Source organism: Felis catus, chromosome C2 (genome assembly GCF_018350175.1).
Source record: "Felis catus isolate Fca126 chromosome C2, F.catus_Fca126_mat1.0, whole genome shotgun sequence".
NCBI lineage: Eukaryota > Metazoa > Chordata > Mammalia > Carnivora > Felidae > Felis > Felis catus.
The window spans coordinates 1286200-1308998 of NC_058376.1; the positions used below are offsets into that span (position 1 = coordinate 1286200).

General features: G+C 60.0%; 2 protein-coding genes across 6 annotated transcripts in view; one reads left to right on the forward strand and one right to left on the reverse strand.

Annotated features, from left to right (window-relative positions):
• Positions 1-22799, reverse strand: part of COL18A1 (collagen type XVIII alpha 1 chain) — a 91397-nt gene that overhangs the window by 26164 nt on the left and 42434 nt on the right. For all 5 annotated transcript variants that reach the window (XM_023238617.2, XM_023238615.2, XM_023238614.2 and 2 more), the window contains 4 exons: positions 12854-13398; positions 6019-6105; positions 4398-4457; positions 2469-2598 (listed from right to left, as the gene is read on the reverse strand). In XM_023238617.2, coding sequence (XP_023094385.2) covers positions 2469-2598; positions 4398-4457; positions 6019-6105; positions 12854-13398 — 822 coding nt within the window. The remainder of the gene's footprint in view (positions 1-2468; positions 2599-4397; positions 4458-6018; positions 6106-12853; positions 13399-22799) is intronic.
• LOC109503260 lies at positions 9445-21881 on the forward strand. Its single transcript, XM_045036497.1, has 3 exons — positions 9445-10187; positions 20690-20824; positions 20942-21881. The coding sequence occupies exons 1-3, from the start codon at positions 9754-9756 to the stop codon at positions 21036-21038; spliced, it is 666 nt and encodes a 221-aa protein (XP_044892432.1). The 5' UTR covers positions 9445-9753; the 3' UTR covers positions 21039-21881.

The window sequence follows — 22799 nt, forward strand, 5'->3', positions numbered from 1 at the left end:
ACCCAAAACCATAACACGACCAGACACATCAGAAAGCCCCTGGGACCGTGGGCAGGGAGACTTTCTAGCTCTGACACCAGAAGCGAGACCCACGCGTGAACGAACTGATAAATTGAGTTTCATCCAAATTAAAAACCAATCTGTTCTGCTCTCGTACAGACGCTATTAACAAAACGGAAAGATAAGCCACAGACTGAAAAAATATTTGCAAAACACACACCCGACAAAGGAGTCCCATCCAGAATGTAAAGAACTCTCAAAAGTCAGGAACTGGGAAATAGCCGCTAAGATTTGAACAGATGCTTTACTGAAAACAACGCACAAAGGGCAGGCAAGATCAGCACGTGGAAAGATGCCCCACGTCATCAGTCATCAGGGGGCGGCTAATCACACGGCCTTGAGCCGCCCTGTGCACCTGCTGGGACGCTGGCAATGGCACGTGGCCACGCCCAGCGCCGCCCGGAACTGCGGGGAAAGGTCGTCTGCGGCAGCATCTTCGATAGTCAAACACACACCTGTCCTGTAGCCCAGCCATTCTACCCAAGGTGTCGAGCAGAGACACAGCAGCAGGTGTCCCTACAGAGGCTTCCCCTGGAGCCCCACAGCACCTTTAGCTGTGACAGCCCCCAACTGGAAATGACAGAAAGGTCCACTGGCAGGTGAGTGGACGGCCAACTTCGGGTCCTTCCACACGGTGAAACAGCGCCCGAACCAACAGTGCAAAATCACACCTTGCTGAGCGTCAACACAACGGTGCTGAGCGGATGAATCCAGACAGGAAGGCAGAGAGCGTATGGTTCCACGTACGGAACCTTCCAGAAAACACCAACATCTACAGCAACAGAAGGAAGATCAGGGAGCACCTGGGAGGGGTGTGGAGAGTAGGAGGGAGGGACCGCAAAGTGTATAACGAGTATCTGGGGCTGGTGGATGCAGTCATGCCCTGATCGTGACACTTTCACCGGTGGACACACAGGTCAAAACTTATCAGATTGCGTGTTTCAAATTTCAAATAAGTGCAGTTTACTGTATGCTGATTACACTAAAAACAAAAACAAAAAGTGACCCCAGGCCCATCAAGCCTCCCCCCAAGGGGTCCTGGGTCAGCCCTGGGCTGGGGTCCCAGGCCACGGAGCACAGTGGGCTGACCCTGGGGCCCTGATGGGGCCCGGATCCCTCACTCAGGACCCTGAGGGGCCAGACTCTTCACCAACCTCATCCAGCATGGCCGGGCCCTTGGGAAGCACGTCTGTGACAAATGCCGTAACTAGGTCCTTGGAGAAAGGGCGCCCAGAACAGGGACCGTGGGGCCCTGGGGGACCGATGCCAAGTCTCTCCCTATTTTTTCTAAGTTTCGGAGGCAGCAATGAGCATGTATTATTTCAGTAATTTTTCAAAAGCAATAAATGTTTTTCTCTAAAATAAAAACAAATGTCTGCATACTTTTCTACAGCCTTGACGGAAGTATGGAAGGCAGAGCCCTGAGGAGGTCTCCTGAGCTCGCCGGCCCCTGGTGATCCTGTCGGTTGCTAATCTGGGCGCTGCTGTGAAGGCCCCCCCTCAGGTGTCGCAGGTTACTAAACAGCCGTCGTGCAGGTAGGGAGATCATCCTGGATTACTGGGGTACAACCCGTTAACCACACGAGGCCCCGGAACAGAAGAGGCGGGAGAGGAGAGGCAGGAGGGGGCGTCTGAGACGTGCAGAGCACGAGAAGGACTCCACCTGCCGTGGCTGGCTCTGGAGTGGCCAGGAACAGAGGGGCGTGGGTGGCCCGAGAACATGAGACCCGTCGCTGGCCGACAGCAGTGAGGACCGGGAGCCTCCGTCCCCCGGCTGCAGGGAACTGGATTCTGCCGCCAACCTGAGTGGGCGGGGAGCCCATCCCCCGCGGGGCCTGCAGCAGAGGACACGGCCCTCGGTATGCGAGGTGAGACACGAGCACCCTCCCAGCGGCCAGATGTGTGGCCGTCTGCTGGCAGTGACAGACGGCTGACGCGTTGACACTCCATTTTCAGTGGCCCGGCCGTGGGCAGGTCCACCCCGCACCCCCCGGGCAGCAGACCCCCAAGGCCACCGGGAAGCGTCCTTGACCCCAAATGCCGACCCACAGCATTCCACGATTCATCGGACAACTTGTACGATGATTTGTCATCCTTCAAAACCAAATCTCAGGTCCTCCTGGCGAGCCTGCAGCACAGGACGCCCCACGGACCCACCGGCACAAGAACGCCGGGAACGAGACACGGAAGGAAAGGCCACGCAGCGGCCCTGCCCTGACTCTCCTGCGGCCACGAGGGGGCGGACGGGCGCTGACCGCTCCCCAGTCTGGGCGCATTTGTGACGGCAGGGAGCCCCTCGCCGTGCACACGACTGACACACGTGTGCCACTGACACACACACACCACCCAACCACACGCCGCTGACACACTCAAACTGACACGCACACCCCATCGGTAAACAGTTCTACCTCCCAACGAAGACATCGTGGTTTCTTCCTCAATCTCTTCAGTTCTGGAATCTTCCACATTCCTGCCTCCAGCCAAGGGCGGAGAAGTGACCGGTGGAGCCTCGGGGAGGCTGGGCTTTGGGGACAGACCCTGGCAAGGTGAGAGGGGGAGACAAGTCCGTTACGTGGCAGACGCGGATGTGCCGTGGCAGGTGCTGGGTTATGACACGTGTGGTCTGTAAGACAGGATCTGCGTGGATTCTTGAAGAAGCTCCGGGACTCTCCATAGCTTCTTCCTCCGAAACAGCCGTGGGGATGGGGTCCCGGCCCTGCGAGCCCCCGGACACCCCAGCCTGCAGGTCCCCCTGTGCGGTAGGGACGCACCAGCACCCACTGTGCTTGCCCAGGGCCCCGGGACAGCCCCGAGGGGACACTCCCCGAGGTCAGGACCCGCCCGGCGAGGGCAGCCGGAGGCCTTCAGAGGAAGGGAGCCTCCGGCATTTCACGGCAGAGACGGCATGTGGCGCGACCTGTCCTCGGCAGGGGTCACGACCGGGGGACTCCACGGCCGGGGCCGGGTGACTTGCACCCACCCTTGAGGAGGCAAGACCGGCTCTGCTCTGAAAATGCCTCTTCCTGGTCCCCAGAGGCACCCGGGAGCCTCAAGGACGTGGGCACAGCTGACATTCAAACACACAGTCAAGATGCTTCCCGCAACTGTCCGCCCCACGTCTGGCAGGAACTCCCTGGTGACGCCGTGCGGGTCAAGGCACTCGGGGACCGGCGTGCCCACGAGGCCGGAGGGCTGGGGGGCCCGGAGCCGGACATCAGGCCTCCCCCGAGGCCCCAGCCACACATGCGGGAAGGCCCCCTGGGACCCGTGAGCCCCGGCTGGACCCCCGACATCCCTGCGCCACTGAGCGCGAGAGGGCGGAGAACACGGAGAGCCGGCAGGGGAGCCCCCGCAGGCCGCTCGTGCCCTGGCCCGGCCCGCCCACCCCGCACAGGCTGTGGCCCGGTTCCTCTGCCGTCACCCTAAGCAGCCGGCTGGCCAGATTTCCCCAGGGGAGCCTGGCCGGGTGTGGGTTCCCAGTTCAAGTACTGCCGACCGTGGGGCGGATCCGCCCCGGGCCGGCCGCTCATCTAGCCCGCTGAGACGGGACGCAGAGCTTCGGCACTTCCCGCCGCAGCCCCGGCACTGCTCGGATACGTTTCCACGGGGTCTCTGCGCTCCCAAAGCAACGGTTTGCCCCCAGGCACCCTGGTAGGGACGGGAGCTCGGTGGGTGAAGGGGTGAGCGCCCAAATCCAACCTGCATCTATGGGGACGCACAGCCCGTCTGACCTGGGCACCGCCGTCGGGCACCGTGCACCGACGCCTGCTGTGAGCGGGGCCCTGCTGGGCACGCCTCCCAGGACTGCTCCGGCCGGCGCGGGGCCAGGGGGTCCCCAGCACCCCCTGTGTGGGTGGAGCTCAGCACCCTGCCTGTCCTGGCCCTTCGATGCCCAAGCCCCGGGCCGGCAGGAGCGGAGGGCGCAACACTGTGGTGCAAATGCAAACAAGCCGCCTTTCCCCCCCCCCCCCCGCTCGCTGTTTTGGGTGTCGGGACCTGGGCGAGCTCAGACTTGGCCTCCAGAAACCTCCTCGCTGTAAGGCCCGCCCACCCTCCCTTTGTGTCTGAGCTACAAACCCGCTAGTACTCCGCGGCCCCTCCAAGCTAACGGGGAGGCGTAAACAGAACATCAACGTCACCCCAGAGATCCAACGAGGGGTTAGACTCAGAAACCGAATTTTATATCCCTGGTGACAGGAGCAAGAGGGCGCGTTCCCGTGTCCCGCTGGGAACGTGTCCTCAGGTCGCAGGGAGCCCCTGGAGTCCCCCACGCGTGTGCACCCGTGCGCTCACACAGCCTGTCGGGACAGGGTCCCGCCAGGACTCACGGAACTCACCGACTGCTCCCTGAGAAGCTCCCGGTTCTCCTCCAGCCCGCTCCCGAAGTCTCCAGACACCTGACGGCCACAGGAAAGAAGGAGCCGGTGACCGAACCCCGTCCCCGGGTGGCGTCAGCAGGCACGCCGATCAGAGCAACTCGGACGCCCCTCTGGGAAACGGTGCGGCCGCCGGCCACACACACGGAACCGTGAAGAAACACGCTCCTTCCTTCTGCCTCGTCATCCCGCTCCTGGGACACTGTCCCGGGAAACAGCCGGAGGAGAGAGGCCCCGCGGAGGGGGCTCCGGGCACGGATCTGTCAACTCAAAGGCCACACCGGGGGACGGCCTCACGGAGCTGAACGAGGTGGCCTGCGGCCACAGGAAACGTGAGCCATCGTATCGTCCCTGCCCTGGTCACTGCACATGGCCGACGACCTCATTCTGTTCACAACCGTGCGGTCACTGGGGGCGTTTTTGAGATCTGGATTCTCCCTGGGAACACGGACTTTCCTCCCCTTCCATCCCTCACACGCCCTGGGAAGTGGATCTTCTTAGGTCCCATGCACACACGCTCTCTCACACAGACACATGCACACGCATGCTCTCAGACGGACGTGTACATGCACACATGCTCTCTCACACAGGCACGCACACACGCTCTCTCCTCATACAGGTGTGTGCACGCAGTCTCTCACGTAGGCACGTACACACACTCTCTCACACGTGCACACAATGCTCTCTGATACAGGCGTGTGCACGCACACATGCTCTCTCACAAAGGCACACGCATGCACGTTTCCTCATACAGGTGTGTGCACGCAGTCACTCACGTACACACACCCATACACACACGCACACACATATGCTCTCTCACAGGCACACACATGCTCTCAAACGTGCACACATGCACACACACTCTCATACAAGCACATGCACACACACGCGGTCTCTCACAAATGCATGTGCGCGCACACACAAACAGGCATGTGCATGCACAGTCTCTCATTCACGCCTGCACGCACACATGCTCTCTCACACATGTACACACATATGCTCTCTCTCCCAGGCATGCATGCATGCACACTCATACATGCACACACACTCTCACACAGGCACACATGCTCTCAACATATGTATGCACACAGACGCTCTCTGATACATGCACACATGCTTTCTCACAGGCATGTGCACACACACACGCTCTCACACATGCACACACAGTCTCTCACAGGCACACACGCACACCCTCTCACACATGCACCCTCACACATACGCTTCCACACGTGCATGCACACACACATGCTGTCTCACACAGACGCATGTGCACATTTTGGCCAAGGTGACCGTCATCAACCGTATCACCCAACCGGCTACTCTAGGGATGCTTTTAACACTTACTCCATGTTTGGTATGTGTTTTTACGTGGAAAGTTCTAGGCAGGGAATGAATGCTCTTTCTGATGTTACGGGTAAATGAAAACGTCCCAGGTTCTTGGTACCCAAATAACATCCTTCAAAGGAGGATGTCCTACCACTTTGGGGTCCCCAGTCCCCACCAACCCTGGGCCCTCCGCCCGTGGTGGGGGGCGAAGCAGGGGGAAGGAGCTCCGTGGAGCCCGGCCACGGCAGCGACTCACCCCACCGCTGTCCTCGTCGTCCTCCTCCAGACAGTGCAGGGGGCTCACCCGGGGGTCTCCGCGCACCCTCAGCTCCGCGATCCTTCCCTAAAGGCAGAGGGAGAGAGCCGTCACCGTAGGCCCCGAGGCAGTCGGCACGGCCACGCCGGCACCAGGCTCGGAGCCTGGCGCTGCTGAGGATCTCAGCGGGGTCACGGAGCCGACCGAGGTCCAGGACGAGGCCGTCTTGGAGACGGGAGGGCCCTCGGGTCGCTCCCACTGGGGCTCCAAAGGCACTTGCGTGAGGGGACGGGGAACGGAGGCCGCTCTCCCGGTCAGTGCCACGTGAGGCAGGGTCGCCAGCACAGACGTGGAGGGACGGGGCCTCGGGGAGGCGGTGACGGGGACGGGAGAGCCGCGCGTGGCCCCGGCTACTTCGGGGACCGGCAGAGCCCGTGACTGAAAAGCAGCAGGCAAGACTGAAGAGGCCCCAGGGCGTGGGCAGCGCGGCCCAGCGGAGTCCGTGTGGCGCTCGCTGACTTTCGAGCCCTGAATCGGCTCGGCTGAGACCTCGCCCTCAAGCACGAGAGGCCACCGGGGCCGCTTTCTAAAAGGTTTCCCTGCCTGGAAACGGTGAGTGTCCACACATGTGGTTTCTAGTATTTTCTTTGTTTTTTACTCAACATTTAACCCACTGGGATTTTCTCCGGCACCTTTTTCCCAAGTAGAAACCACACTTGGTCAATCCTGAGACGTCATGGAAGGGCCTGGGTCAGGGGTCGGCAGAGCTTCTCCGTAAAGGGCCAGTCTGGGGAGTCTGTGCTGCCTGGTGCGCGCCTGCTCGGCATCGGCCACAGCCGGCGCGTGAAGGGCCGAGCGCGGCTGTTCCGAGCGTTACCGACACCGAAATGTCATCGTGTCATTTCCACGTCGCAAGAGTCTCCTTCCGATTCGCCCGTTTCAACGTGTCAAACAAACCCTTTCCCACCTGCACAGAACAGGCGATGCCAGATGTGTCCGCAGGCCACGTGCTGACTCACCTCGGTTGTTCCGTTTATTCCTCCAAATGACCTTCAGACTCCCTCCATCACGTGACCCCTCGATCCCCTGACCTTCGTGCTCCACACCAGCAAGGAGCACGTGACAGCAAACCAACAACACCCCAGTGGGTCCCCAGATGAGCCCTGCTTGAGCGTTCCACTTGCTTTCCAAGGCCGCCTCCTCCAGGAAGCACTCCTGGATCTCTACCCAGGGCTGTGAGCACCTCAGGGGCCAGTACTGCCAGACTCCGTACTCCCGGCTCCACTCCCCAGCTGCTGACAGTGAGGCCTGTGGGGCCGTGTCCCATCTCCATGTGTGGCTATGTGTGTGTGCCCGTGTGTGTGCATGCATATGCTGTGTGGGTGTGTGCTTACACGCATGTGCACACGTACCTGTGTGCACCTGCCCCTGTGCTTACGCACACGTGCCCTTGCACACACGTGCTCATTCAGGCACACACACCTGCTCCTGGGAGGCCAGTGAGGGTGGTCGGGCCCAGGCGGGACTTGGGTGGAGGGAGACCCTCGGCTCCAGTTACCGCGAGGTCCTCGTTTTCCCAACGTGCAGGGGAAGGAGGCGGCTGAGGAGGCGGGTGGGGAGCAGTCGGGACGCGGGGGGGTGATCTGTGCTCTGTGCACACACGCGGTGTCCTCCTTTGCAGGTATGCACGAAAGAGCCGCCATCACGGGCAGCTGGAACGACTCAGGGCCACCAGAGCGGCCACCGGCTCACAAGCTGACGTGGGGTGCGCCAAGTGGCAGAGGGTCACTTCCTGCAGCTGGGCTGACTTCGGAAGGCGGTGAAAACGTGGCCGTGGGCAGGACCACGTACCTCATCCTCACCGTTCTCCCGCCAGCCACAGCGTGTTCTGGAAGACCAGAGGCAGGAGCTGCCCGTGGCTCCGCGGTCAAAGCCCAGAAGGAAGCCGCCCTGGTTCTCAGTTGGACTCAGGATGGTCATCAGTTCCAGAAGGTTCTTCCGGGCACCCGTGTGAGGACCAGCACGTGCCAAGTGATGTCCAGGCCTCGTGGCGCTCCGAGGCAAGCTGACAGACGGTGGCCGGACCCTGGGGCTGAGGGAGCCGGGGGCAGGGTTGCTGTCCACGGGCCTGTCCCCAGGCTGCTAGGTGGCCTCACTGCGGGAGGGTGGTGGTGGCATCCTTCCGGAAGCGTGGAGCTGAGAACTCCATCTCTTTAAGGAAGAAGGTGACCCGGCACAGAGAGCACGGTCTCAGGGGCCAGAGATGTTTCAACCACGCCAACAGTGGCCTGTGTCTAACCCTGAGCCCAGCAGGCCACCCCCACCGCAGCCACTGCTGCCCCTGCAGACCCGGAGTCACCCTCGCCGGTCCCTGCCTCCTCCTGCCGCCGTCCCCCAGGCGCAATGCCGCCCTGCAGCGTCCCGGCAAAGTGCAAGGTCAGAGTGGGGCCCAGCCTTCCTCACAGTGGTCACCGGGGAACTCACTGCAGAGCCATCAGCGGGACTCAGGGACGGCCTGCCCGACCGCGTGGCACAACTATTGAGAGCTCCTCCCTGTGGACCGTGGCGGGGGGAGGACGGGCGGCACAGGGACTGGCCGCAGGCAGGTCCCCGGAGCTGGGCCCGGGGCGAGAGGAAGTCCGCGCCCGGGTGCAGGGAGTCAGCTATGGACAGTGCTTGGTATATCTGAGGGACAAGCGTCCCTCCCTTCAAATTCTTGGACGGTCCAACCACCACGGAGGGTGGCCAAGCCGCGCGGGAGAGGTGTGTGAGCATGTGTGAGAGCTTTGTGTGGATGGGTTATGCGTGAGCACGTGCGTGCGTGTGAACGTACACATGTGTGCGTGTGAGCAGATGTGTGCATGCAGTGACAGCACGTGAGAGAGCGTGTGCCAATGTGAGGCGTGTGCACAAGGGTGTGAGAGCAGGCGTGTGCCCGTGTGCATCGTGTGCACATATGTGTGCATGCAGTGAGAGCATCGTACGAGAACACGCGTGTGCATGTAAACACGTGTGCGGGTGGTGACAGAGGGGTGAGCACGTGAGCACAAGTGTGCAGACCAGGAGCAGGGAGCGTTGCAGCGAGGCCCCTGTCCTTCCATACACACAGGTGCTCTCCACCAGCCAGGTTCCTGGGGGCACCATCGCCCACGGGAAATCTGGGCCGTCCTGTAAAAATGCAGGGGTCAGGTCAGGGGTCAGCACTGGCATCGTGCTGGGGATGCAAGTTCTCGACCTCAGTCCTGTTGAAGGAGGGACAGGGTCGCCCAGGTGACCGAGTTTGAAGACGCAAGGACAGCACAGGGCGGGTGTTAAATTCTAGAAGGTCGAGCTCTCCGCGGGGCAGCAGGGTGCCCTGGGGGTGGCGGCCACGAGGGGAGGGACGGGCGCTCCCGGCAGGTGGGGCCAGGGGGCCAGACCTCCGCCGTGACCGTCCCCACAGACCCGTCCCTCGAGGCTCCGAGCTGCCAGCAGCTGAGGCTGTTCGCCGGGCTGCCCGCGGGGGACGCGGCAGGGAGGGCAGTGTTGGCTCCGGCCGCTGCTCCGGGAGCCGCACGCGCTTCCCCGGGGACACGTTTAGTGGGGAAGACGTCAGTGGTGCAAAAGCCACAGACACACTGCAAATATCAGACGGGCTTGGAAGCAGACGTGGAATCTGGAGACGTCGCACTTTGTTAACCGTCTGGAACGTGTCCCGTCGCTGCCACGCTGCCGGCTGCGCGGCCGAGTCGCACAATGAGAACCCCGTGCTGCGCCCGCTTGTCACCGAGGTCACTGGCCGCGGGCTGCCTCCCTGGGCCCCCCGGATTCTCGGAGGTGGCCCTGACCCGGCCTCGGGGCCCCGCCGGGAAGCGCTGCATCCTGGTCGCGGGCGGGGGGCTGAGTGAGCCCGTGGGGGGGAGGTGGCTGGTGGCGCTCCGGGCCGGACTCCCCCGCCCTGTCACCCACGCCGGCTGCGCTGTGGCTGCCCCGCTTCCTCGGGCCCCGGCCCCGGTGGCTCCTGGCCGCCAGCACGACACCGTCTGCTTCCTCTTGGTTCCTTCTCGTGGGGTCGCGTCCGGGCAAGCGCTTCCATCACAGGCTGCTCCTCTCTCTCCCCCAGTCGTGGCAGGAAATGGCAGGGATGCGGCGGCATCACGCCGAGGCCGTCCTACTGCGCGTCACGTCAGGTGAGCACGGTGCGTGTCGCAGGAGGGGTGTCGGGCGGGGGATGGCAGTGACCGGGGCGCCCGGCTCTCCCTCGCTCAGGAGGGGCGGGTCTGGGTGCTGGGCTTGGGGGCCACAGGCCCCTGACGACCCTTTCCCGGCCATCCCGGGCGTCGAGCCTGCCGTGGCTGCGGGGCACCCTCCTGGCTTCAGTGGACGGGGCGCTTATTTCTGTATAACGTGGCCCACAAGGCCGCGTGCGGGGGGAAGTCCCCGCCGAACAAGGTAGGTGAGCGCTCAGCATGAGGTGCGGCGGCTGGAGCACAGCCTCCGGGAAGGCAGGGCCGCGTCTGCTCCAGGGGTGCGGCGGGGGCACCCGCAGAAGCCCCCCGGCGGCCAGGGAGGAGCTGCACGGAGCGGGAGAAGGGGGAGCAGGTCGAGGGAGACGCGGCCGCAGAGCTTTTTAGAAACGGTTAAAAAAATTAAAAGGCACACAACCGCCGAAAGGGTTGGCGATAAGGCAAGCGCTGTCCGAACCGCACGGAAGGCAGGACTTCCCGGGAGACGCTGACTACCAGAAGTGACTCATGAAGAAGAAGAAGCCCGAAGAGACCAGTTTTTCTGACCAGAGGCAAACAATCAAGGTTCTGTCCGGACCCGCCTGGACCGCCTGGGAGGGGCCGGAGGAGACGCCGCCCAGCTTCCTCCCGGCGCCCTAAGCCCCGAGCTCGCTTCTGCCAAACCTTGTAAATCACGTGGCGTGAGTGATTCTTCTCCAGGAGCGTCGATTCAGAAAGTCTGCAAAACCCGCTGCTAAACCGATTTGTCTCCTGTTCTACGAGCTTCTCTCGGCCAGCTGGAATCCGTTCAAACACCCACACAGAAAATTCCTGAAGCCTCTAGTCCGTGGGGACATAAGGAGACTTGGCTCAGGTGCATGTGACACAAGCGAAGTCAGCTGGAAGTCAAGCAGCCACCCGGGGCAGGCAGGCCACAGCCCAGCGCCGACGGAGGAGCCCACACCCCGCTCCAGGAGTCCTGTCTTCCTAACCTTCAGAGACTTGGCCACGATACTACACGCCACGGGCATCTTCTCCCGCCATGGGCATCTTCCACGTAAACACTTTAAGTATCTCAACGGTTTGAACAAAAAAGTGACATGGTGAAAACGCAAATGGACAAACTGAGAGCTAAAATTTTAAGTGCACAAAACCAAGGACCATTTTCTTTCATATATAAAGAGTTTGTAAAAGTCAGTAAGAAATTATTGAACCCCCAAGACCAAAGTGCAAAGAACATAAATGGGCCAGTCACAAAAGAAGAAATGCAAATAGCCAAAAACCATGTAAAAAAAAATCTAAGTCTGTCTACACTAGCAACCGAGAAATGCAAGTTAAAACACCCAGACACCATCTGCCTATTTCCAGTGGCGAATGTGTTTTGCACACGTGACACGCAGCCCCGACGAGGCACAGGGAGGAGGCGCCGGGCGTCCTCACCCACGACAGTGGTGACCCGGGCAACCCTGTCCCCACCCGCACACAGGCAGCCTTTCTGCTGAAGTGTTAGAGACGTGGGGACACACGGGACGCTTTTTTGTCCTCAGCTTCCCGGGAAGTCACACAACAAACAGCCAGTGGACACAGCCCCCGCCTCGACAGACGGCTCTGACTTCTTTGCAGTTAATCACGTTTGAGGATCAAAGCGAAAACACAAAGAGGCCCAGTTTCGTATCAAAGTCCTGCTGGCTCCCAGACCCCAAGGGTTAAAGTTCCTGCCAGAGGCAAAAGGTCAGCTTTCAGCACCCAAGTCACCAGGACTTAGAACAACTTTCATGAAGCAGCCTTTCTCTGGGCAATAATTAACTTTCTGTCCCCCGGGGACACGGCCCCTTTCAGCACACACAGGGGCCCCTGTCTGGACCGCTGAGCGGGGACGCTCTAGCCGCCGGCTGGCTCCAGTGTCAGGGTTTGGGGGTCTGTGGGTCAGTGCCCGTGGAGGGTGTCCACGCGATGTTCACCGGAGGCAGGGAGTCCGGCTCAAGTTTCCAACAAACGTGGGCGCTGAGGGCCCGGGAGAAAGACCCCCTCCAGGCTCTGGGACCCGCCTGCCCCCAGAATGAAAGGCCGAGGCCAGGCTTAGGGGTGGGGGCTTCCCCGAGGACATGGTGGGACCGCCACGAGCCAGTTGCCCTGGCGAAATTCTGCCCTCGCTGCTCGGAAGCTGCGCTGAGGGCCTGCTGAGCAGTTTGGTGAAAATAAGGTCATCGGCACGTTGATGGGGCGGGTGAGTGCGCCCTCCAGGGTGCAGCCCGCCCCCACAACAGCCCACGCTCAGGGCCACGCCATGTGCACAGCTCACGTAGCTGGGCCGGGACGCTGACTCCCGTCCGCCCCGTGGGGCAGGGGGGCCCGGACCCCGGGGTCACCGCGGGCACCACGCACAATGGAGGGGCTCTCGTGTGCCGCAGATGGGGTCCAGTTGGGAAGGGGACGGTGCCGGGGGGCCTCCGAGACCTCCACCACATCCCCAACCGGGGCCTGCACTCAAGCGGCCAGCGGCCCCGCCCCGCGGGCGGTCCTCTCCCTGGCACTGCTGCACAAGGCAGGAGGCAGACCGTCCCTTGTCCCCGGGGGCCAGACCCCCACACCAGGGCCGGTCCCCACACCAGCGGTGGCTGTCAGCTTACCTGGAACTTGCTGGGGTCTGCTCCTCCAGCCTGGGCCACGAAGAGGCCGGCGCCGGGCTCCAGCTCCAGGGCCCGCGGGGAGCGCACCAAGGGCACCCTCTGGAACAGCTCGCAGTCCACGAACAGCGCCACGGTCGCGCCGTCCACGCTGAGCGCGAAGCGCGTCCACTGGCCGGTGAAGGTGGGCAGGCGGAAGCTGGCGGCCGTGCGGGTGCGGGTGGCGCCGGGCTCGGTGTACAGGAGCTGGATGTGCTGCTGCCCGTCACGCACGGCCGACAGCTTCACGCCCACGGAGACCACCGCCTGGGCCGCGTCCGTGATGGCGAACAGCACCCCCGCGCCCTCGGTGGCGGGCCGGATGTGGAAGAGCAGTGAGAAGTCGCGGAAGAACGGGTTGGGGAAGTGGTACCGGGCCACCTGGCCGCTGTTGGCATCCGGGCCGAAGACGAAGGCCGGCCCGACGTCAGGGTCGTCCACCTGGGCGACCTGCTGGGGCGGCGGCTCTCCGAGCAGCTGCAGGAGCCCCACCTCCGTGCCCAGGCTCTCTGCAAAGAGGAGGGAGACCCCGGTGAGGCTGCGCGTGGGAGAGACCAAGCAGGCAGGGTGCCAGGGGGACACTGAGTCACGAGGGGCTCCCCACCCGCCTGGCACCTGCCCTGCTTCTCCGGGCACCCTCCCGGGGCCGGGGCTTGTGGCTCACAGGCCCAAGGGGGACGCCACAGGAACCGCCCCAACCAGGGGGGCAAGGATGCGGTGGGGCAGCCCGCTGAGGGTGCCGGGGGCTGCGCCCCATCCGCGCCCCATGCTCGGGCCCCACTCCACCTCCACGACCCCCACGCCCACCCTCAGACAGCGGGAACAATACTCCGGCACCAGTCGAGGCACCTGGCCGGGGTGCTGACTGCATTACAGAGGAGAGAAAGCTGAACGCCAAGCAGCTCCCTGTGGTTTTACCTCATTACGAACCGGCCTGGAAACTAATCAAAGCCCTGGGGGTAGAAAATCAGAACGGGAGGCTGGGCTGTCTCTTGCAGGATCCGTCCTGGCTTGAACCAGTCCTGTGTCCTGCGCCTGCCCGTAGGCGAATCCCACTCAAGTGCCCCAGGTTTGTCGGGGGCTTCCCTCCCCTCCCACGGCGTCCACGCTGCGGTGCCACAGCCACCCTGACCTGGAGAGGGGCCACGTGGTGGATGAGCCACTGGGGAGAACCGTGATCGCCTTCGCCAACGGATGCTCACACTGGACGGCCCTCCCTTCCGCTCGAGCACCCTCTTCCTCGGTGTCCTAGAGCACGTGAGCTCCGGTCTAGGCTGGGGACACGGCCGTGGTGCCCGGCGTTCTCCCTCATTTCTCATCCTTCCAGGTGGGACCAGAGGCTGCTGTCGGGGCGGGGGAGGGACACAGGCCCCGCTCTCCACGACCTGGTCCTGGGCCCCAGCAGGGCCTGACTTGGCCATGCACCTGTACCTGCCTGAGCCTGCAGGTGTACAACTGAGGAGAACGCCTCCAAGGCACGCGAGCCTGACGACCTCGGACCAGGAGTGCCACCTCTCTGTCCGGGGAGCCCGGTCACCGCCGGACACAGGAGGGGGCACACACCCGTTCAAGGAGACACCTATACGTCGGTGGCTTCCTGCATGCACACCCACTTTACCAGGCGGAGCCCAGTCCCCCGTGGTTGGAGCCACAGTCCAGCCATGGGCCCCGACCCAAAGCCTTTTCTCTCAAGACCCCCACCTACTGTCCGGGTGTGGTCGACCTCTGAGGTGTGACTCACACGGGGGAGACGCTCTTCCGGGAAGGGGCTGCCGACGCGCAGATGTCCCGAGGACCGTGGCGAGCGAGCGTGTGACCGTGCGCACGAATATGTGTGCGTCTGTGTGTGTGTGACGGGGACCTGGGGTCTGTCCCTGAGCCGCAGGGCCAGGCTGACCTGGGACTTCCCAGTCAGAGCAGGGGGAAGAAATACTGAACCCCAACTTCCTAAGGCAAGTTCTGTCTTTCAAAGAGCTCTTTGAGAACAAAGAACGAAAACAGAAGAGAGGCAGACACCACCCACATGAGGACACGCACTTTGGATTCCTGCCAGGCCTGGTGCTCCCGGGCAGGGGTGGGCCTCTCCACTCTGCACGGGCCTGACGTCGCGCCCGGTAGGCAGCACCACCAGCCAGCCGGGGCTCCCCCGAGGCTCACCGGCAAGACCCTCATGCCGATGGGAAGTGGGGAGCGGGGGGGGGCCCTCCGGGAAGACGCCGGGCTCTGGGAGGACGGCGGTCCCTTGACGCTCAAAGACAGACACTGGTGGCCACCAAGATGGTGGCTGCTGTGATCGTCCCTTCACGTCAGAAGTCCCCGGGGCCTGAGGGTGCACTCAGGGAGATGTTCTGAGATGAAGAAAACAGGACTCTCAGCGGCCTGTGTGCTAATGGCCCTGCTGCCCTGACTCAGCTGTCCTCAGAGTTACACGTGGATATGCCCACCACTGCCCTTCCTCCCGGGCGGCTAGAAGTTCTCCAAATTAATTCAGAAGGCAAGATGCACCAGCCGCTGTTGTCCTGGGCTGAAAGACAGCAGCATGCTACAGGGGCAGCCCCGTGGAGACCAGCGACTCACAGACGGCTCCTTCTCTCTCTCCGTGAAATGCCTCATGGTTCCCATCGGGAGTAAGCCTCTGAAGGCCACGGCCCTAAAATCACTGGAACTAATGAGTGGAACTAATCAGTGATTATAGCAAGGTTATGAGATACAAGATTAATATACAAAATTCACTTTCCTCTATGCCAGTAATGAGCAAGCAGAATTTGCAAAACATAATACCATTCCCATTAGCATTCCCACAAATTAGTTACTTAGGTGTAAATATAACAAATATATGTACAACATCTACATGAGGGAAACTATAAGACTCTGCTGAACTAAATCAAAGACCTAAATAAACGCAGAGATATTCCATGTTCATGGATAGGAAGACTCAATACTGTGAAGATGTCAGTTCTTCCCAACTTGGTCTGTCTGTAGATTGAATGTGATCCCCATCAAAACCCCAGCAAGTCATTTTGTAGCTATTGACAAACCGATTCTAAAGTTTATAGAGAGACAAAACACCCAGAATAGCCAACACAATGTTGAAAAAGAACAAAGTTGGAGGACCGACACTACTGACTTCAGGACTCGCTGTAAAGCTACAGTGATCAAGACAGTGTGGTGGTGGAGAAAGGACACACAAATCGATCCATGGGACAGAATGGAGAACCCAGAAGGAGAGCCACACAGAGACAGCCGACGGATCCCTGACAAAGGAGCAAAGGCAATCAAGGGGGCAAAGAGTCTCTTCCATGAGGGGCGCTCGAAGGGGAATCTGGACGCAGACCTTACACTCTTCACAACAGTTCACTCACAACGGATTGCAGACCCAAACGTAGAATGCAAAACTATCGAACGCCTGGAAGATGATACAGGAGAAATCCTCGGGGACCTTGGGCAGGGGGACGACTTTTTAGATACAACACCAAAGGTACAACCTAACTGATAAGCTGGACTGCATCAAAATGTAAAATCTCTGTTCTGCGAAAGACACTGGTAAGAGATGAGCAGACAAGCCAGAGGCTGGGAGAAATATTTGCAACACGTATATCTGATAAAAGAAGATATATCCAAAATACACAAACACTTAAAACTCAGCAATAAGAAAACGGACAACCCGATTAAAAAGTAGGCCAAAGACCCGAAGAGACACCTCACCAGAGAAGACATACAGACGTCACACGTCATCAGGGAAATGAAAATGAGGAGGGCACCTGTTGGGATGAGCACTGGGTGTTGTATGGAAACCAATTTGACAGTAAATTTCATATTAAAAAAAAAAAGAAAATGAAAACGACAACGACGTCACCGTGCACCCGTGAGAACGGCCACAACCTGGAACACCGACAACACGGATCGCTGGTGGGGACGCGGAGAAGGAACGCTCCCTCACTGCTGGCGGGAAAGCAGAGAGGGGCAGCCGCCGCGGAGGAAGGTTGGCCGGTTTCTTACAAAACCGAACACGCTCTGACCATACGACCCAGTGGTCGTGTTCCTTGAGGTCTACCCAGAGGAGGTGAACGTTCACGTCCACACGACAACCCGCAGGCGGATGTTTCCGGCAGCTTTATTCATAACTGCCAGACCTTGGAAGCCACCAAGGTGCCCTTCGGGAGGCGATGGGCAAACACACGGGTGCGTCCAGATGACGGGATGGTATTCGGCACTAAGAAGGAGCGGGCCGTCACGCCACGAAGACACGGAGGGTCCGTGGGTGCATCTCACTAAGTGACAGCAGCCAATCTGAAGAGGCTGCATCCTGTACGATTCTATCTGGGCGACGTTCCGGAAAAGGCGGGACCATGGAGACAACAGCAAGGTCAGGGGTTGCCAGGGGTGGTGGGGGTGGTGTGGATAAATGGGTAGAATGCGGAGGCTTTTAGGGCAGTGAAAACACTCCCTCCTCATTACAACGCCGTGACGGTGGACAGCTGTCATTACACATCTGTCCAAACCCACACAACACGCACCACTAAGAGCGAGTCCAGTGGAAACTATGAACTCTGGGTGATGAGGTGTCAGTGCAGGTTCATAGATGGCAATAAACGCACAAGTCAGGTGGAGGATGTTGACAGCGGGGGAGGCTGTGCGTGTGTGGGGGTGGGGGCAAGTGGGACACTTTTTGACAATCCACTGAGATGAGACGAGCCAGTTATCAGCCACATACACCCAACAACGGTGGAGAAGGTCCCTGAGACACTGTCTCATCCTACTTTCTTGTTAGACTAGAACATAAGGACCTGAGTGAGACCCATGTGCAGAGGCTCCCTGAACCTAATGAAGTGTTTAAAGAAGGCTCTGGACATGTCATGTTGTTACATACAGTCGCAACCAAAAAGGAAAAAATGTCTGGGGTGAGTGCGGAACGTAAGGTCAATGTCAAAGAGGAAAATACACTGAGAACAAACATTTCAGGAAACATCAAAGGCTGTAAAGGTGGACTGAGAGACTAATGAACACCCTCGGAAGTGGAGACGTGCTCTCACCCCGTGGGCTCCACCTTTAACAACCACACTTGTCTGCACGTTGTGCACACACTGTGGCCCCAAGATGTCCATTCCACAATGTCTGGAACCTGCGCATGGTCCTTTGCAGGTGTGATTAATGTTTCGGCCCCAGATGGGGAGATTAACCAGATCTAATGACATACATCCTTAAAAGCATGTGTGTCTCCCAGCCAGGGGCACTTGGGCAGCCCCCAGAAGGCAGGGGACGGACTCTTCCCTGCAGTCCCCAAAAGGAACACAGGACAGACACCTTGATCTTAGCCCAGTGAGACGGATTTCGGAATTCTGCCCTCCAGAACCGTCAGGTTGCACATCTGTATTGTTTTAAGCCGCTAAGTGCGATTATTTGTTACAGCAGCCACAGGAGACACGCACGTACGCAAATCCACAGAGGGAACGGGAAACCAGCAGCGAGGGGGCTCGGGAGCTGGCTTCAGCTCTCTCTTGTGTGACTCCCATCTCAATGCCAGTGTAGCTCATGAGCTAGTTCTGGGATAAAAATGTAACCCAGGAGAGAAGCAGCAGAGGACAAGATGATGGGGCAGAGTGGTCCTAAGGGATGAGAATGGCAGGCAGAGACGGTCCCCCAGGGCCAGAACTTGCGGGCTTAGGAGAAGGAAGGCTCACTCTAAGCCCCAGCTGCTCTGCACCCTCTCTCCTCCTCGGAACTGAGGCCCATGTCTGCAGAGCCTGTTCCTTCCAAGTGGGGCTGCCCACAGACCTCTGTGTAAGGAGCCCTGTCAGGAGGCAGGCGTCCCTGAACAGTTCTATGTACTTCAAACACATGCCGAGGCTCCCGCAACACTGGATGTGCTGCTTGGAGTGGACAAGGCAGCACCCACAGCCACTCTTGCCGGTCACAAGGTCAGCCTCTCTGGGCGCATGGCCCCAGTACAGGAAGGGGCTGCTGAGCCTCCTGCATACTCCAAGAATCAGGAGATCAGAAAGAGAACATAGAGGGAAACCAGCATGGCAGTGGGGGAGAGGCTGGGCCCATATACCAGGAAGAGAAATGATCCCAAACAAGATCCTACATTGGAATCACTGACACACAAAACTCAACCGTGTGAAGCTGAGCATCTGCTCCCACTGCCTGCTTTGTGGGTTCTCTCCAGACAGGTTTCAAGACAAAAACAAATTGCATATTACATGTGACAATCACATTCTCACATGGTAAACCTGATCCGATATCCAGATGGATGGATGGATGGATGGATGGATGGATGGATGAATGGATGGATGTGTGGGTGGATGGATGGATAGGTGAATAGGTTGGTGGGTGAGTGGATGGATGGATGGATGGATGGTTGGATGGATGGATGGATGTGTGGATGGACAGATGGGTGAGTGGATGGATGGATGGATGGATGGATGAGTGGGTGGATAGATTGGTGAGTGGATGGGCGGATGGATGGATGGATGGATGGATGGATGGATGGATGGATGGTTAGGTGGATGGGTGGGTGGGTGGATGGATGAATGGGTGATGGATGGGCATATGGGTGAATGGATGGGTGGATAGATAGATGGATGGATGGATGGATGGATGGGGTAAGTGGGTAGGTGAACGGATAGATGGATGAATGGATGGATGGGTGGATAGATGGATGAATAGGTGGGTGGATAGATGGGTGAGTAAATGGATAGATGGATGAATGGATGGATGAGTGGATGGGTGGATGGGTGGGTGGGTAGATGGATGTGTGGGTGGATGGATAGGTGAATAGGTGGGTGGGTGAGTGGGTGGATGGGTGGATGGGTGGGTGAGTGGGTGGATATATGGGTGAGTGGATGGATAGGTGGGTGGGTGGGTGGGTGGATGGACAGATGGATGAATGGATGGATGTGTGGGTGGACGGATAGGTGAGTGGATGGATGGATGGATGGATGGATGGATGGATGGATGAGTGGGTAGATAGATGGGTGAGTGGATGGGTGGGTGGGTGGACGGATGGATGGGTGGATGGGTGGGTGGACGGATATGTGGGTGGGTGGATGGATGGATGGGTGATGGATGGATGGGTGATGGATGGACATATGGGTGAAGGGATGGGTGGGTGGATGGATGGATGGGTGATGGATGGACATATGGGTGAAGGGATGGGTGGATAGATGGATGGATGGATGGATGGATGGATGGATGGATAGATGGACAGATGAGTGGGTAGATAGATGGGTGAGTAGATGGATAGATGGATGAATGGATGGATGGATGGATGGATGGATGGATGGATGGATGGATGGGTGGGTGGATGGATGTGTGAGTGGATGGATAGACAGGTGAATAGGTGGGTGGGTGAGTGGATGGATGGATGGGCGGATAGGTGGGTGAGTGGATGGATGGATGGGTGGATGAAAGTGGGTGGGTGGACCAGCTGCTCACATGAAATATAATAGTAACAATAGTTCAAGATTTGATTTCTCAACTGAAAAGGAAAGCGGTCACAAATGACTTCCCTGTGGCAGGATGGACAACTCCTTCACTAAGGGGAAGGACAGTGTCAGGGAGATGGTCCTATGAGTCCCCATGTGGAGGGTCCAACCTGCCAGTACATGGGCACAATCGCAGCCGCCATCTTGCTCCTCCTCAGTGAGGCCAAAGGTGAGCTCCTGTCTGCATGATGTCCTACCTCAGTTCTTCAGTGCAGGAAGGAATAGCCACTGGAGACAACGGTAAGCTTGATGCTCCTGGGGTGGATGGTCAAGGAAACCCCATTCCAAGCGCTGCGTACCTCCTTACCTGCAGACAACGTCATCCACCGATTTGGGCACCTGACACCCCAGCAAGAAAGAATGAGACACCAAAGCCACGGCAAGTGCATCTGTGCAAAGTTCAGTCGGCGTCCTCAAACGGTATTTGTAGGTTGCCAAGAGGTGAAAGGTAAGCCTAAGTATTTTTCCACGAAGGTGGTCTGGTCTGGTCTTAAAGTGAAGTGAGGCCTCAAGTCATTGAAGCACTTAAACCACACTGTTTTCGAATTCACGTTTCGTTAAACAGTAGACGCAAAGCCCAGCAGTGGGGAAGCCTGAGCACACGGCAGGTCCAGGGCAGACGTCCCCAGAAGACAGCGCCAGCCTCAGAACCGTCACAGTGACGGGACCCCACCGGCCACCTGGGGTCCTCGCAGCCTGGGGTTCTGCTTGTCCGGCGTCCATGTGGCACTTGGGTCCAGTCCGGGAGCTAGGCTGCCTGGGTCCAGCTCCCAGCTCCCTCTTGCTAGCCGGGCAGCGCACACACATCTTTATCCCCACTAGACTCAGTTTCTCCCCTGTACACAAGCGTAACAACACCTGCTCCAGGCTCAGAACGTGACCTTGTCTTCACCGTCAGGCTGCCTGTTACTGTGCTGTGGCGATGCCCCCACTTGGTGCCCCCTTTCCCAGGGGACAGTCCCCCTGCTGGCTGAGCCTCTCCTGTGTGGGGGCCCTACGTATTTTTCTCTGGGTCCTGAGAGACAAGCCCACAGAGACAGACTTGACACAGGTCCCCAACGGCGTGCTGACCCACGGCCAGCTCCAGCCCCTGCATGGGAGCTCCCATAGCAGCCCTCTCCTCTCGACCACCTCCCTGGGCCCCAACCAGTGGCTGCACTGTCCCCCCCCCACCCCCAGTCCAGGGCTGGTGCCTGCCGCTCCCCCCCAACTCTCCCTGTGGGAATGAGAAGAAAGCAGATAAGGAGAGGCACTTCCAAGGGGCTGGACAGAGCTGCAGCTCGGGCTGGTGTGCAGGGACCAAGTGATCCGTCCACACCCCACTGCCCCAGCGTGAGGGGAGTGGGGGCCATCTCTGCCCTGGAGCCTGTGGCCCCCATGTAGGACACACTCGAGAGAAGGGACAGAAATGGCGGTGCCTTGGTGGGGAGCCTCCGTGGGCAGTTCTGGTGGGGGTCCCGGGAAAGAAGCAGCACGTACCCTTCGGGTCTCCCTCTGCTATAGAAAACCGCCCCCCCCACACCCCCCCCCATAATCCCCCTCCCCCACAGCCTCCCAATAGCCAGGTAGCCCAAGGACCTCCCTCAGCCAGGATCCTCACACTCACTGCTGGGGGACCAGTTACCAACACGAAGGAGGGGACTAGGGTCCCCCTTAGTCCCTTCCCTCCGGATCAGGGCCTTCCTCCCGCCCTGCCCACCCCCATCAAGTGGCCTAGCAGTGGGTGGTCCCAGCCCCCAGCTCTGGCTCCCCCGGGGACCCTCGCCCTGCCAGACCACACCCAGGAGGGGTCCCTGCTGTGATGGAGGCCTGACCCCCACCTCTGACCTGAGGGGGCACAGGCAGTTAGCACTGACAGAGGAATTCCCCAGGATTCCACCGGGAACACGGCCTCCCTGACCGGCGGGGGCCCTGCCAACGTGTGCAGATGTCCAGTGAGAAGTCCCTTTCAGGCCACTTGGCTGACTGAGGCAGCTGCGGTCAGAGAAATTCCACACCCCACGCAGCCCTGCCTGCTGCATGAGAACCCCCCAGCCCCAGCTCCCGCCCTTGTTCCCTGGCAGCCACAGGGCCCTTGGCTCTGCACACACTGGGACTGCAGGGCCCCACGCAGGATGCTCCTCGGCCAGATGACCTCCTGGCCACTCCTGCTCACTCACACGCAGGGCTCAGCCTGCCTGCTCGTCCGCCCGCGGCAGCCACGGTCCCCCTCCATCCCATCCCACATGCTTCCTCCTTGGAGGTGGGCACAGGGACACATCCCTGAGGGGACCAGCAGCGTGACACCCCCCACCTTGGGGTCCAGTGCAGCCCGCTCTGAAGCCCAATGACCCCAGGGACTGAAGCAGGTCAAGGCCGCTCCCGAGGGCGTGGGGTGGGGGGCAGGGGAAGCCGGACACACAGCCCAACGGGGACGGGACGGG